At 32.6% G+C, this 13,927-nt stretch overlaps 2 protein-coding genes across 6 annotated transcripts in view; one reads left to right on the forward strand and one right to left on the reverse strand.

Moving 5' to 3' along the window:
- The first annotated feature begins 269 nt into the window (after positions 1-269).
- On the forward strand, positions 270-2,594 carry LOC132948142 (uncharacterized). The gene is made up of 6 exons (XM_061018485.1): positions 270-822; positions 901-933; positions 1,072-1,262; positions 1,328-1,522; positions 1,941-2,180; positions 2,252-2,594. The coding sequence occupies exons 1-6, from the start codon at positions 690-692 to the stop codon at positions 2,426-2,428; spliced, it is 969 nt and encodes a 322-aa protein (XP_060874468.1). The 5' UTR covers positions 270-689; the 3' UTR covers positions 2,429-2,594.
- An 831-nt stretch (positions 2,595-3,425) lies between these two features.
- Positions 3,426-13,927, reverse strand: part of LOC132948140 (arrestin domain-containing protein 3-like) — a 113,567-nt gene continuing 103,065 nt past the window's right edge. For 4 of the 5 annotated variants that reach the window (XM_061018482.1, XM_061018480.1, XM_061018481.1 and 1 more), the window contains one exon: positions 7,761-10,853. In XM_061018482.1, the coding sequence (XP_060874465.1) occupies positions 10,624-10,853 (230 nt within the window). In that variant the 3' untranslated portion in view covers positions 7,761-10,623. Of the gene's footprint in view, positions 4,152-7,760; positions 10,854-13,927 lie in introns of those variants that run through there. The other variant, XM_061018479.1, reaches the window with a different exon arrangement.

The following is a 13,927-nucleotide window of genomic DNA, read 5'->3' on the forward strand; positions in this document are numbered from 1 at the left end:
ACGAAAAACAAAAATAGTTTTATTTCGTCGCATATTCGGGGACGCCTCGTATAATTGCGACGGAATAGCATGAATGATAAATGGCACGATCAGAATAGAAATCGTCGGACTCGTCTTTTGGGGCATAATTATTTCGTATGCTATATTATTATACTATATTAATTATAATATTACACTATATTTTACGCGATTTCACTACGACTTTCGTACCGTCAACAGACCTTATCGAATCGTAGTGCAAACACACTGAATAGATTAATTGGTCTATTCTGCGGTACAAATGTATAATATCGTTATCACTTATCACAAGACACACAGTTGACAATACTCACAACGAGTGATTAGGTGTTATTAATATTTTACATTCCTCTGAAATAATTTTTATACCTACCTATTCTTTTTCTACGTAGAAATAAAGTGTTTCAATAATTGTAATATTCTTTTTCGTCTGCGAAATAATATCATACAGAAATAATATTCAATCCTCTGCGCGGTCTCACAGTGCTCAGTTATCAATTTGACCGTCTCCCGTCCGTCCGGTTAACCGTTTTTATTTCGTCGGTACGGTCTTGTGAACCTTCAGTATTATATTTCACCAAACACTCCGGCATGGTCGTGGAATTTTCGACTTTAGGAACGTTTCATGTGGTTGAAGTCAAGTGACTTCCAAGGAAGGTGAGCATCAACAAATGACATTCATGATGAAACGCTTGACGAAAAAATTGTGTTTCTATTGTCTACTGGCGATACTCTTGGTTTGCCTGTTTAATGTCTTGACGTCCAAGAACGGTGATACAGAAATCGATTTGAAGCAATATGACGGTAGGTTTGATTAAGTTAAACGTCAATGTGTCGTAGGTGTTCACTAGTTTATTATTTATGCTCTTTTTATTTTTTCAGAAATCTTCAAGACTTATTATACATATTCTAATGGTAAGGAAAATAAATTGATAACAAATTTGCATTACAAATAATATTACTAAACTCAAGTTTATCTTGTTTAAACAGTTTAAGTTTAATGGTTGAATATTGTTCATTCCTATTTGTATTCATAGTTCCTAATATTTTTAGATAGTGATTTGAATGGACCAAAAGTATCCATGGATAACTCAAATCTTGTAAGAAAATTGCGAGAGAAATTCCTAGTCAAACCGGTTGAAGAAAATAAAGGCCGTAGAACTCGTTATAATTTAGTCGACATGTCGTTAATAGATCCGTCAATGGGGCAAGCTGCTGAAATAGCCAAGATCATCGATTATACAGTAATAGTTTATTAACATGTATACTTGAATTTAAAGTTAATATTCTTAATTTATTTTATTTTTAGAAAGGAGGTTTTTTTATCGAATGCGGAGCTTTGGACGGAGAAACAAGATCCAATACATTATACTTTGAACGGTATTATGGATGGGTGGGATTACTTATTGAAGCAGATCCTTTAAATTTTGTGAAAATGTTAAAAAAAGGTCGTAGAGCATATTTATCACCTACCTGTCTTAGTGTCAATCCTTATCCTGAAATTGTAAGTTTTAACAATCAAAGATGAATATAATATAATATTCTGTATACAATGATGAAATTTGACAGTGGCGGTTCTGGCTTACGGGTAGAGCAAGCAGCTGCCCATGCCAAATTATTTGAAGTTCACCTGTTTAAAAATTCAATATTTTGTTGTTTTGATAAGTTAAGTAAAGAATTATTAGTCGAAAGAATGAAAATAGTTCTTTAATTATTACACCCAGTTAAAATGATTGGCTATATCTTACTTAAGTAATAAATATATATTTATGCCCATACAAAATTTGAGTCCTAGAACCGCCCCTGAATTTAGTACATATATATCAGTGTATTATTAACAAGTTTCATTTTTGTGCATGAGAAATTTTTATTTTATTTTGAATAGTTATTACAAAATATGCTGAAATAATTGTATTTGTTAGGTTTCTTTTCTTCAACGTAGTAATATGGGTCGAATAGCAAATGATGAGGTTGTAGAAGACGAAGTAATATCTGATGATTATGGGAAAAAGAAATCACCTATTGTTAATGTACAATGTTTTCCATTCTATACATATCTCTTAGCATTAAATATAACGGTAATAGATTATTTCAGCTTAGATGTCGAAGGATCAGAATTGAATGTATTAAAAACTATTCCATTTGATAAGATCAATATACGAGTAAGTTTAGTAATAATACTTGTATAACTATGTATTATAAGAAAAATTGATCTATATATTTTTGTTTATAGACTTTATCAGTTGAATTTTTCCATGTAAAGGAAGGTGACGATGGTGTAAGAACGTACTTGGAAGATAAAGGGTATATAGTGACTGGAAAAGTAACTAGGCAGGATCGATTAGCAAATGATTACATATTTGCAAAACCATCAGCGCTAACACAAAATCTATCATTTTATGTAACCTAATAAAAAAAGTATGCAATTTATGAATGGGCTATGGACTGAAGTGCCTAATAAAATATTTGGTTTTGAAAATTAAGTATGTCATGTTTAATCAGGATTTGTAATTACATATTCAGATTGTATTAGTTATTATAATATTATTATATAATTTGTTTTAACACGAGTCATATATTTTGATATATAGTTGTTATGGCATTTCAAAATTCTATTTAATCATTAAAGCAATTGTCTATAACTATTTTTAGATTTAGATTTCTATATAAATTACATTTTATAATTTCATGACAGAAATGCTGAGTGATGAAACTTATACCATCAACGAAATCGAGGTTTGAACTTATTATGATAAAGTCATATAGACACATTATGTCAAGTAGTCAAGTATCATAATTCATAATCCTCAATTAAATTTTTTAATGCCAAATAATTTTGTTCCGATAAGAATATTGTAAGCCTTAACATAACTATTCATTTTTTAATTGCTCTTAAACAATTTCATTTATGAGAGTTACACGACTTGGATTTTGTACTAAAAATATTATATCTTACCCAACTTTATGCTACTTTTAAACATCACTAGAAACTCAACAAATAGGAGTTATTTCTTCATATTCTTTTCTTTAGAAACTAGTAGATCATTTAAAAAATGTATTTTTGTATCTTTTTTTAAGAAAAAAATTATTTTTAATTCATATAATTTAATAATACTTACTGTTGCCGAAGTGAGAAGAGTGCTAAGTCTCATACAGTCTCAATATCCTGTTGGTAACAGCTTTTTAATTCTTAAATTATTTTGTGATAAAATAAAATTATACATTTATCATGTATGATTGTTGGAAATATTGACGGAAAAATTACTTATCCATCAAAATATTTTTTATGTAATTTTTTTTGGAACTTCATTAGAAAAATATATGTTACTGTCAAAGTCTGTTTACTTGTCAAACGTATTTTCAATTTATTTCATTAAAAATATGTAAAAAAAAAAGTATTTTTCTACATTTTAGTTAAAATAATAACATGTACTGAAAAATTATTAAACGTTTTAACATAAATTAAGTTAGGTTTTTCTAAAATGTGTATTTTTTTGTGCTATACATTTGTTTAATTATTATCCCATTTCTTATTTTTCTTATAATACTTCTTTAGAACATGTCTAACCTAACCTACACTTCTTTACTATTTATTAATCAATTTAACCCATATGCCATCAAAGTATCAAACATAAAATTTTTAGAATCAATATTAAGTATTATAATTCTACTCATTTTTTTTTTTTATAAAACATTTAATAATATATTATTCACATTGTAATTTATTGTGTATACATTAGTGTTGTTATTTATTTTTATAGTATTCTGAATTAAATACATTTAAAAGATACATATTTATTTTAGAACAACATAATTGTTTTTATTTACCATTTAATAAATCATTATCATATTACCTATATATAGTTGTATTGAAATTTAGTTTACTCAATTGTCACACTCATACCATATTACATATTCACAAATACAAACACTAAAATACTAAACTTAACATTTTTCATTTTTATTGAGTTTTTTTTTGATTTGTGAAAATGGTTGATAGGTTATACCTGTTATATAAATTTTACATGAAATATAAATATTTTAATTGACTGATGATTAACAACAAAATGCTTTTTTCGTCAATATAAGAATTGCAGTTGTGGCGTTTTACTGTAATAATAATACTTACAATCCTGGAACAATTAATTATTTAAATACATTAGTACACAAATTGAACGTAGGTAAAACATTTTAAAAATTCAATCAAAATTAATGTTATATAATAACACATTTAGTCGATACATTTTAATTAAATTTCTGTCATTGTAGGCACACAACAAAACATATTATTTATAGTTTGTCCACGTTGGATTTAAACAATTTAATGTAAATTACATGCAAGGGGCTAAGATGGTTTTTATTAATTAATAAATAGGTACTTACAATAAATAATAAATATAATATAATCTTGTATGTGGTGTGTAAAATGTAAATCAAACCAATATGGGTAATATAACAGTGTTAAGTAATTTATTTTAATCTGAGGTGGGACTAAAATAATAATAATTTCACTCTGAAATACTTATGTAGGGCAAATCCCCACCTCATCCCAATTTTCTATTACTGTAATGCGAATAATTACTCACAAGTCCCGCCAGAGATTTCCTTATTGTTTCTGATTCTCAAGCCAGTATTTTAGGAATCGTCAACAACCCCTTCCTTTCCAAGTGCTCTCCCATAATTCTAAAAGTCCGCGCATTAACACTGTACCTCAAAACCAGGTCATTCAATATCTCCTTATAGGCTCCAGGGCATATAGGCACAAGTGGCAATGAGTACGCCTACTCGTTAGCTGGCTCCACCGCCAACCAGTCTTACTCGGGCCCTCAGTGGTGCCCCTATACTGATTTAATCACCTTACATAGTTACATCGCATATCCATACAGGTGCTATCGGTACTATGGAAGCTGGAATAGGATTACCTACCTACCAGAGTCTTATGCTTTTGGTTGTATAGATTATTATTTAAAAGTATCCCCGTTCAACCATGGTTTCAATCCTTAAAGATTTGTCGCGCTGCTATAATCTAATACACCAGATTACGCACTGGTCACAGCCTACTGCTACCACACCATCCACGCCACTCATTTAACCTTTAATCGCGTATCCAAGGGTGTCCTGAACACCCCACTGCTATAATATTGAAAATAAATAATATTTTAAGGTATATCTACAATTAAGCTCCTAAGTACCTTTCTATAATTTAGTTCATTACAATTTAACATAAAAATTAAAATTACATTACTAAGATAGTATAATAATTAAAACACCCCACATACTTATTTAAGTAAAACTTTATCACATACCCAATCAAAGGTTAAAATGGGACTCAACAGTAGTTCGTATTGCCCCCCCCCCCCTACCGGCCCTACCTAACTATGGTAGGGATTACTTCGACTTCCAACATCTACTCAAATATTTTCCATCTCTCTCTCCCCAAAGAACTCGGTTAAAGTTTTTCTTTTCCACTCTTGATAATTGGTATCAACGCTCTTTCAACTAATAATATAAGTATCTATAATTATGCATAATATGCTTAACTTTATACTTCAATCAGCTGGCCAACGAATTTAACAGTGTGAGCTTTTCCCAATTTATATGTCTAATTATCAATGATATGTTCATAATATTTTCGCGTAATTTTCGAGATATTATAATATTTTATATGATGTCCTCGTTGGCTCGTTAAAATCTCATAAATAAAAAAAAACAAGTAGGTACCTATTAAGAGGACGTCACACCCGCATGTGTTGTCTCCGCCTTACAGACGTACTATATTATAGACAAAACGCGTTTACGCAGTCTGAGTATAGATCTCTCAATTTTGGTTCAGAGTAAAAAATAACACCTATTATAAAATTGAATTGTGACAATGTATGTGAGGAAAGTCGTTGCGTTTTTTCCAATTTTAAAATACCTTGAACTTTTCAAAATTAAAATTTTTTTTTAAATAAAACTCACCGTCTTGCGCTCTAAAATATTGTCATTTTTTAAATTTTTTTATAGGGTTTTTTGTTCTAGCGCCGGAGTTGAGCGAGTTCTACTCAGACTGTGTATAAACGCGTTTTGTCTATGTCATACACGTCTAAGACGGTGGGAACACATGCGGGTGTACCGTGACGTCCTCTTAATATTTAACATACTCATAACTCAATTAAAAATTAGAATATCGTAAAAAACCAACAAGAGAACAAAGATAATGTATTGTTACTTAAAAATTTGATAATAGGTCAATTCATTCTGATATCAAAACTGACAGCACCCTGACCCTATTGAAACTAGCGAACAAAAATTTACTATGTCGTACGTGTGTAAGACGGAGACAAAACATGCGGGTGTGACGTCCTCTTAATACAATACCATATTATCATGATAGTTGGATTGGTTTTTTTTTCTTCTTTACTCTGTTTTATGTTTAGATATTAATTATTGTTTAATGGTGTTCTATTATAGTTAGTGATTGAATAATATTATTATTGTTTGTCAGAAGGGTATTGATATTTATGCCGTCTGGAGCGAACACGTCGTCTATTATTTACGTATACATCTTTAAAATTAAAGCTCTTGTACATATTATAAAGGCAAAGCTTGACTTTTTTTTTTTATAAAATATTGGTTGGAGCATTTGGGTATGAAGAATTGTATTATGTGGGCTAATTGTATCGAAGTCTTTCGAAGTCTTTGTCGGCGTTTCCTACATTTATTTTTGATTTAAGAGAGATATTTAAGTTAGTTTAATTTCAGCGAATTCATTCCATTTTATTAGACCTTGCGATAAACAAGGATAACATAAGGTTTAGTTTTGAAACTTCGTTTAATTTGATCAGGACAGGATTGTCTTTAGAATTAACTATCAATATCATTTAAATTATTAATAGAGAATTTTACACGTCTAGACAATGTTAAAATAAAGAAGTCGAATATGCCAGGTCGTTTTATTGTTGGGGCCAGTAGATGGGCCATCGAAGTATACATATGATCAATTGTTACCTATAGTGTTAATACTTTTTTTGTAGATACCCTTGAGTTGTGAGATATGCAACCCCATTCGGAATGTTTGGCTCTGATATCAACCCTAACCCCTGCTAAAAAATTTCGGCCAAGGGATTTATAAAACGCTTTTACTTGTTTTTAATGATAACAGCAGGATTGCGAGGAAAGTAAATTGAAGATATTTACCATCATTCTTAAATCATTGAGATATATAAATCAAAACGATAAAAGTCGAAATTTTAAGTTTACCCATGGGTGTCCGGTGTGCGAAACTAGATTTAAGCCCCTGTGGTCAGAAATCCAATTCGTACATTCACTTATTTTTATTCACTTTTTTCACGTGGGTCGTGGATTATACTCTGATTAGTCTGATTAAAACTATTATTTTGTTAAAGATATAATATTTAATACTATATATATATATAGTTAAAATCTAATAGCATAGACTATAGGGTAGTCCAACCTTGTTTATTTCGCGGGCCAATTTATAGATACATTCAAATGAACATGGCAGTCCAAAAAAAAAAAAATAACATGTTCCGCACTATATTGCCACAGATTATTATTTTTCTTATTATATATATAGGTTAGGTTAGTTATAGGTAAGTAGTCGTAGCAGGTACACGGGACTCGTATAATAGTGTTTATTGTATATTCTCGGTCTGGTGTCACCGCATGCCTACAAAAATGTTTAAATATTGTGAAATACAGTTTCGTTTATTCAGGAGGGACGATAAAAAGTCTGATGGTTTTTTTTTTTTTTTTTTTTTTTATTTAAAATATAATTACAATCTATACAATTTGGTACAATAAGTAATTTAGATAAAGTATATACATGTCGAGAATAACAGATAGGGGAGGGCACTCAGTAGTGCCACCCGACAGATTAAATTAGAAGGTCTCTAGGCCAGGAGCGTTTTAAGCGTCTCTGGGGGTTATCAGGGATTGTTAGAGAAGATATGCGTTTTATTAATGGATTGTAGTGTTGGATTAACTTGGAATGAAAGGAGACGTAGTGAGACTTTGTTAATTGAGAGAGCGATGGAATATTTAGATCTTTGTGGAGATTGTTATTTGTGATAAACCATGGAGCAGAGACAATTTGCCTCAGACAGATAGACTGGAATGCCTGGATTGTTCTCGTGTTGGAGGGTTTGGCAGAGCCCCAAATCTGGATGCCATAGGACCAAACAGGTCTGATGATGGTTTTGTATATTAATAGTTTATTTTTTAATGATGTCTTGGATCTAAGAAGTGGGCGGAGTAAATGGAGTCTGGAGTTGACTGTTTTTCTTTTTATTTTAAGGTGTTGGGCCCATGTGAGGCGCCTGTCAAAGATCAAACCTAGGTATCTTATTGTCGGGGTGATTGGGATTTGATTATTATTAAACGATACAGAGGGGCAGTCCCCTGGTCTAAGAGAGAAAGTGATAAAGGATGATTTAGCTTCATTAATTTTGATCTTCCAGCGGTTTGACCATAGTTGAATCGAGTTGAGATGATTTTGTAGCCGGAGAGATACTACCTGGGGGTCATGGTTTGAAGCCAGGATTATCGTGTCGTCAGCATATGTACCCAGTGATGTATGGGGAGAGGTCGGAGTGTCGTGGGCGAATATAGAGTATAAGAAGGGAGCTATGTCACTTCCTTGAGGGACTCCAGCTAGTATTTGGAAGTTTGATGAGTAGCTGTTGTTAACGCGGACACAGAAGGTGCGATTTTCGAGGTATGATTTTAAGAGAAGGTAGTAGGGGGCAGGGAGGAATTTTTTGAGTTTGAAGAGAAGTCCTTCATGCCACACCTTGTCGAAGGCCTGAGCCACGTCAAGGAGTACAGCCGCACAGTAAAGTTTTGATTCCATGCTGGTAGAGATTAAGTCGACAGTGCGGTGGAGTTGGTGGATGGTGGAGTGCTTGGACCTAAATCCAAATTGGTGGTTTGGGATGATGTTGAGTTTGTCCGATAGTGGAAGAAGCCTTTTGAGGAGTATTTTTTCAAAAATTTTTGCGAATGTGGGGAGGAGAGAGATTGGTCTATAGGAAGACGGGATATCAGGCGGTTTGTCCGGTTTTAGGATTTGGATTATGTTTGAATGTTTCCAGGCTGTAGGAAAGTAGGATAAACGAAACATAGAGTTGAAAATTAGTGCTAAAAGAATGATAGATTTTTCAGGGAGGTGTTTGACAACTAAGTTGCTTATTAGGTCGTGCCCAGGGGCTTTTTTGGTTGGGAGTTTGCGGATGATGTATTGAATTTCACCCGGGCTAGTATGTTTGGCAGGGAGGGCCATGGGGAGAGGGGATTCAAGAAATCTAGTAATATTTAGAGTATGAATTTTATTTGGGATGATATTATGTGGTTTGAAAACGTTAGCTAAGTGTTCGGCGAAAATGCTGGCTTTATCGGAGTCAGAGGAGGCCCACGAATTGTTTGGCATACGGAGTGGGGGGGATGGTAGCTTGTGATGGATTAATTTTTTAGTGGCCTTCCATAAAGATGAGTCTTTAGTTGAGAGGTTTTGGATGTAGTTTTGATAGCTTTCGTTTTTGAGTTTATGAATAGCTTTGTTTAGTTTATTTTTCAGATAATTAAACGTTGCTTTGTCCGATGGGTATTTAAATCTATGCCATTGGGTTCTGGCTCTGCGTTTATCGGCGAGTAAGAGCATGATATGGGCAGGAATATTAGTATTATTCCGGGGCGGAGGATGGTTAGTAGTCGTAGCAGGTACACGGGACTCGTATAATAGTGTTTATTGTATATTCTCGGTCTGGTGTCACCGCATGCCTACAAAAATGTTTAAATATTGTGAAATACAGTTTCGTTTATTCAGGAGGGACGATAAAAAGTCTGATGGTTAAGACCGCACCACGCTGTCACAGACTAAGGGCCGTTCTTACAATGTCCGGTTAAAGTTAACTGACACTTAACCGGCCGAATTCTGCCGGTAAAAAATCTGTTATCAGTCGGTTAGCGTTAACCGACACTTTACCGGACATTGTAAGAACGGCCCTAAGCGTATTTGATGTTATACGAAGATTTTTAATTTATTAATATTATAATCTATCCATATAATATGTATAAATGAATGTACGTTAGTATAATAAGGCTTATTGACTTGGAAACTTATAGTTTACTAGGTAGTGTTTTTTTTCCTTTCTTCGTTTTTCAACCTCTACAGTCTACAGGTTGCTTAGGTTGCTATATACATATATATATATATATAGGGTGGCTCACACTTATGAAATTCGTTTTGGATCACGAAAATTGAATACATTTGTTGTTTATATTATATAAACGGGGCTGCCATTGGGTGCCATGTTGTAGGTACCTACCTACCTAAAGGAAATAATATTGGATATTTGGATGGCAAGTCTGCAGTCTGGACTATACAGTTTAGTATCCTCCACACCCCTCCCAACACGCGCGCGCCCACACACACACACGCACACACACACACACGCACACACTCTCACACACTCAATAAACGTACGACGGATATTTTACCGTCGACCGGATAAATAATAAACTACAGTCTAAAATAATAATAATAATAATAATATATTAACATATGAATCGAAAACGCGTCGCCGTCGTCGGATTTGCATTCGTTCACGTGGTCGTCGTCGTGGTCGTGGTGGTCGTCGCCGCTGTCGTCGCCGCCGCTGTCGTCACCGCCGCCGCCGCCGCCGACGTCGAGTTGCAGTTCGGCTGACGTACGCTCACGTACACCGGACGGTACAGGACGATCTGTTCGGTCTGCGACCCGTCGTAAACGTGACCGCCCAGCAAGAACTCCGGCCCGATGTACCTACCGCCCTCCACGTGATCGCACGCGACACCTGTGCAACGGATACACCACACACAACGATTACAAAATAATATTATAATTTTACATTATTGATATAAACGTTCTCGGTAATATTTTTATTTCCGTCGCACAGAACTATTCTTTTTTCCCGACGCGCTCTCCAGTATACAGTACCTAACAAGAATGTTTGAACGACATGCCTATTAATTCTAATCGGTTGACGGAATAATACCTGTAACAATACATCTCCTCTATGTGGGTGCAACAATGTGAAAATGACACATGGCACGACGACGTGTATGTGTAATGCGTGCCCATGCGTGCCCAACTAGACCTCTAAAACGTGGGGTGCTGAGATAAAATTCGTATTTTAAAAACACACGATTTATGGTATTTCTATATATTATAATAATGAAGGTTTGACCTAAAAAAACAAGGGGTGCTAAATTAGAACTTGGGGGTGCTAAAGACCCTTTTGCACCCCCCCCCCCCCCCCTCCCCCTAGTTGCGCCAATGAATTGTGCAGTGTGTAACGTGGACAATAATGTGGTACGTTTTTTCGTTTTTATTACGTGCCATATATATTCGTATTATGAGTCTCACGACAAAATATATCGATTGGTATGAAGGTACCTAATATAATAATTTATTTTTCAACCTATATGGTTAAACTGCGAGACTTTATGTTCGTCGTTCTTACGAAATAGATATCATATTATATCAACACGTGTCATTTGACATTTTAATTATTGATTTCTTTTTCAATGTAAAAATAATATTGCGTTGTTATTATGCAATATCTATCAAATATAATTGACACAATAATAAAAAATAAAAAAGGTATATTAGCTGGTGCGGCAAAAATTGTTTCCCGAATTTTTCATTTGATGTCTGTTTTATAGCTAATAAGTTATAAGTAATAACCGTACAAAGTGGTTCCAATTAAAAATTGAACCAAATAATAATAATGTGAAGGCAGACACTATAAGATGTGACCTACGTTGTGCTTTTTAGATTCTGAGCGGAGCAATGAATGTATTGATTTTACAATGCGATTTATTTTTTATTTTTTTTGTGTATGTACACGATAGTCGATAAGTAGTCGAAATAATGCTTCGATTTTCAACTTAAGTATCTTGTTCGATGGGAGAGTGAATCTAGTTGTTGCATTGGGGACGTAAAAATTGAAAATCCCGTAATTTTCAAAAGCGTATAGAGAAAAAAAAGAAAACCTGGAATTTTTACCCAAAATCGATTTTGGTTTTTACGTGTAATTCTTAAACAAATGACCATACATTAAATTTTCACGGGTTGCTAATATTAGAATTTTCTAGGCACGATAAAATATGTTGATTTGTTTTGAACTGTTTACTGTTTTCATTTTCAGTTTACAATTTTTTTAATTAATATACAATTTTATTTATTGGGCCAAAAAGCGCGATAATTTAATACAAGGCTCATGATATGATGTTACAATAGCAGTTTGAAAATACCAGACACAATTTTTTAGATCCTGAGCGGAGCGAGGAATGTAATGGTTTTACAATGATGTTTATTTCTTTTTCTTTTTTATTCCGTAAACCCTTTGTCTCCTTCTAAATTTGCTCAAAAGTATCAAGTATAGCATCTTTTCAGAAAGGTTATGTTCTTGAGCTGGTACTTTAAATAGGTCATTTTTCGATTTTCGAAACGCTACTCGAAATAAAAGCGATTAAAGGAGAAAAAACGTACGATTTCACGATTTATAATATTAAATAATTACAGACGACGTTTTCTACCAGAAATATTGCTTCAAATGAAAAATAACAAGAGATATTTTTTGTTGTCTTTTGGATTTTGTTCCTTACGGTTTAAAGTTTGGAAAAATTTAGTCATTTTTTAGCTATTTATAAACATTTTAATTTTGGCAGTTTTTTTGTTGTAATTCGGTTAAAAACATTCGTAAAAACTTGAAATTTGGGTTGTTTACTTATATTAGCCTTACCTAGACATAGTAAAATGTTCAAAACATTTGATCGACTTATGAGCTTTTTCTTTTCTTTTATATATTTTTTTTATTTGTATGATATTTCCTAATTATAATTATATAAATTACCTATTTATATAAATCGTTCTTAAGCTGTTCTAAAAACGCTTTGTTTATCACCATAGAAACGAATAAAATTAAATAAAAAAGATTCCCTCGTCCGCTCAGAATCGTTTTTTTATCGAATGCAATCATTGCATTCAAATCGAATACAGTAAAATTACACTATCCTATCCGAGGCCCGGAAGAACGATGGACAAACATCCACCACCGAAATGCGCTGACCTACTTTTTAATGACTAAAATATAAAGAAATTTACTTCTGAGAACTGTATTAGCTATTATTAATTTAAATTGATTATAACTTATAAGTATACCATAAATCTATAACATATTAGGTAAAACATAACTATATGTATTGACATTATTAAATGTTGTAATATGTCAGAACATGCAGCAGTACCTAGAATAAAAATAAAAACCGTTGGATAGGTATATGTATTAACGTATAAAGTGTGCAAATTTAGTAGGTATCCAAAATTTCAAAACGATATTCCTATAGACTAGAATCAAAATTGTTTACTTATTTTAAATTCTGAATGAAATTAATGGATATTATGCATTATCATTAAATTCACAATTTTAAATTTATAAGTATTTATAAACAATTAAAATCAACTTGAATTAAAATTAATATCTCATTAACACCGTTGGCGTATTAAGTACTTTGTCGAGTGTGGTAAATATTAATGCGTAGAAAACGAAAAATATTTTAAAAATTAGTTAAAAAAAGTGGATGTCGCTCTGCTGTACTGTAGGTTACAAGTGGGTCACTGTATAATGGATGGTATTAAATTTGAATTCAATGATATATCATTGTATAAGAAAAACGATTCTGAGTGGAGACGATATGTCAGTCTAGGTATAAGACATATTATACACTTATCTATGGTATTAAAAAAAAAATTGACCTATAATAAATTCCAAATTAATCATATCACAATATCCATTAGGTACATATAACGCGTTATACATCAACAACAAACCGTGATACTATCATCATAATATATCGATGAAAA

Source organism: Metopolophium dirhodum, chromosome 7 (genome assembly GCF_019925205.1).
Source record: "Metopolophium dirhodum isolate CAU chromosome 7, ASM1992520v1, whole genome shotgun sequence".
In the NCBI taxonomy this organism is placed as follows: Eukaryota; Metazoa; Arthropoda; class Insecta; order Hemiptera; family Aphididae; genus Metopolophium; species Metopolophium dirhodum.

Bases quoted from the DNA above. Each gene is read 5' to 3' on its own strand.
- LOC132948142 (XM_061018485.1), top strand. From the start codon at position 690: ATGACATTCATGATGAAACGCTTGACGAAAAAATTGTGTTTCTATTGT. The intron at 823-900 runs GTAGGTTTGATT...TTATTTTTTCAG, and splicing joins CGATTTGAAGCAATATGACG to AAATCTTCAAGACTTATTAT. The intron at 1,523-1,940 runs GTAAGTTTTAAC...TGTATTTGTTAG, and splicing joins TCAATCCTTATCCTGAAATT to GTTTCTTTTCTTCAACGTAG.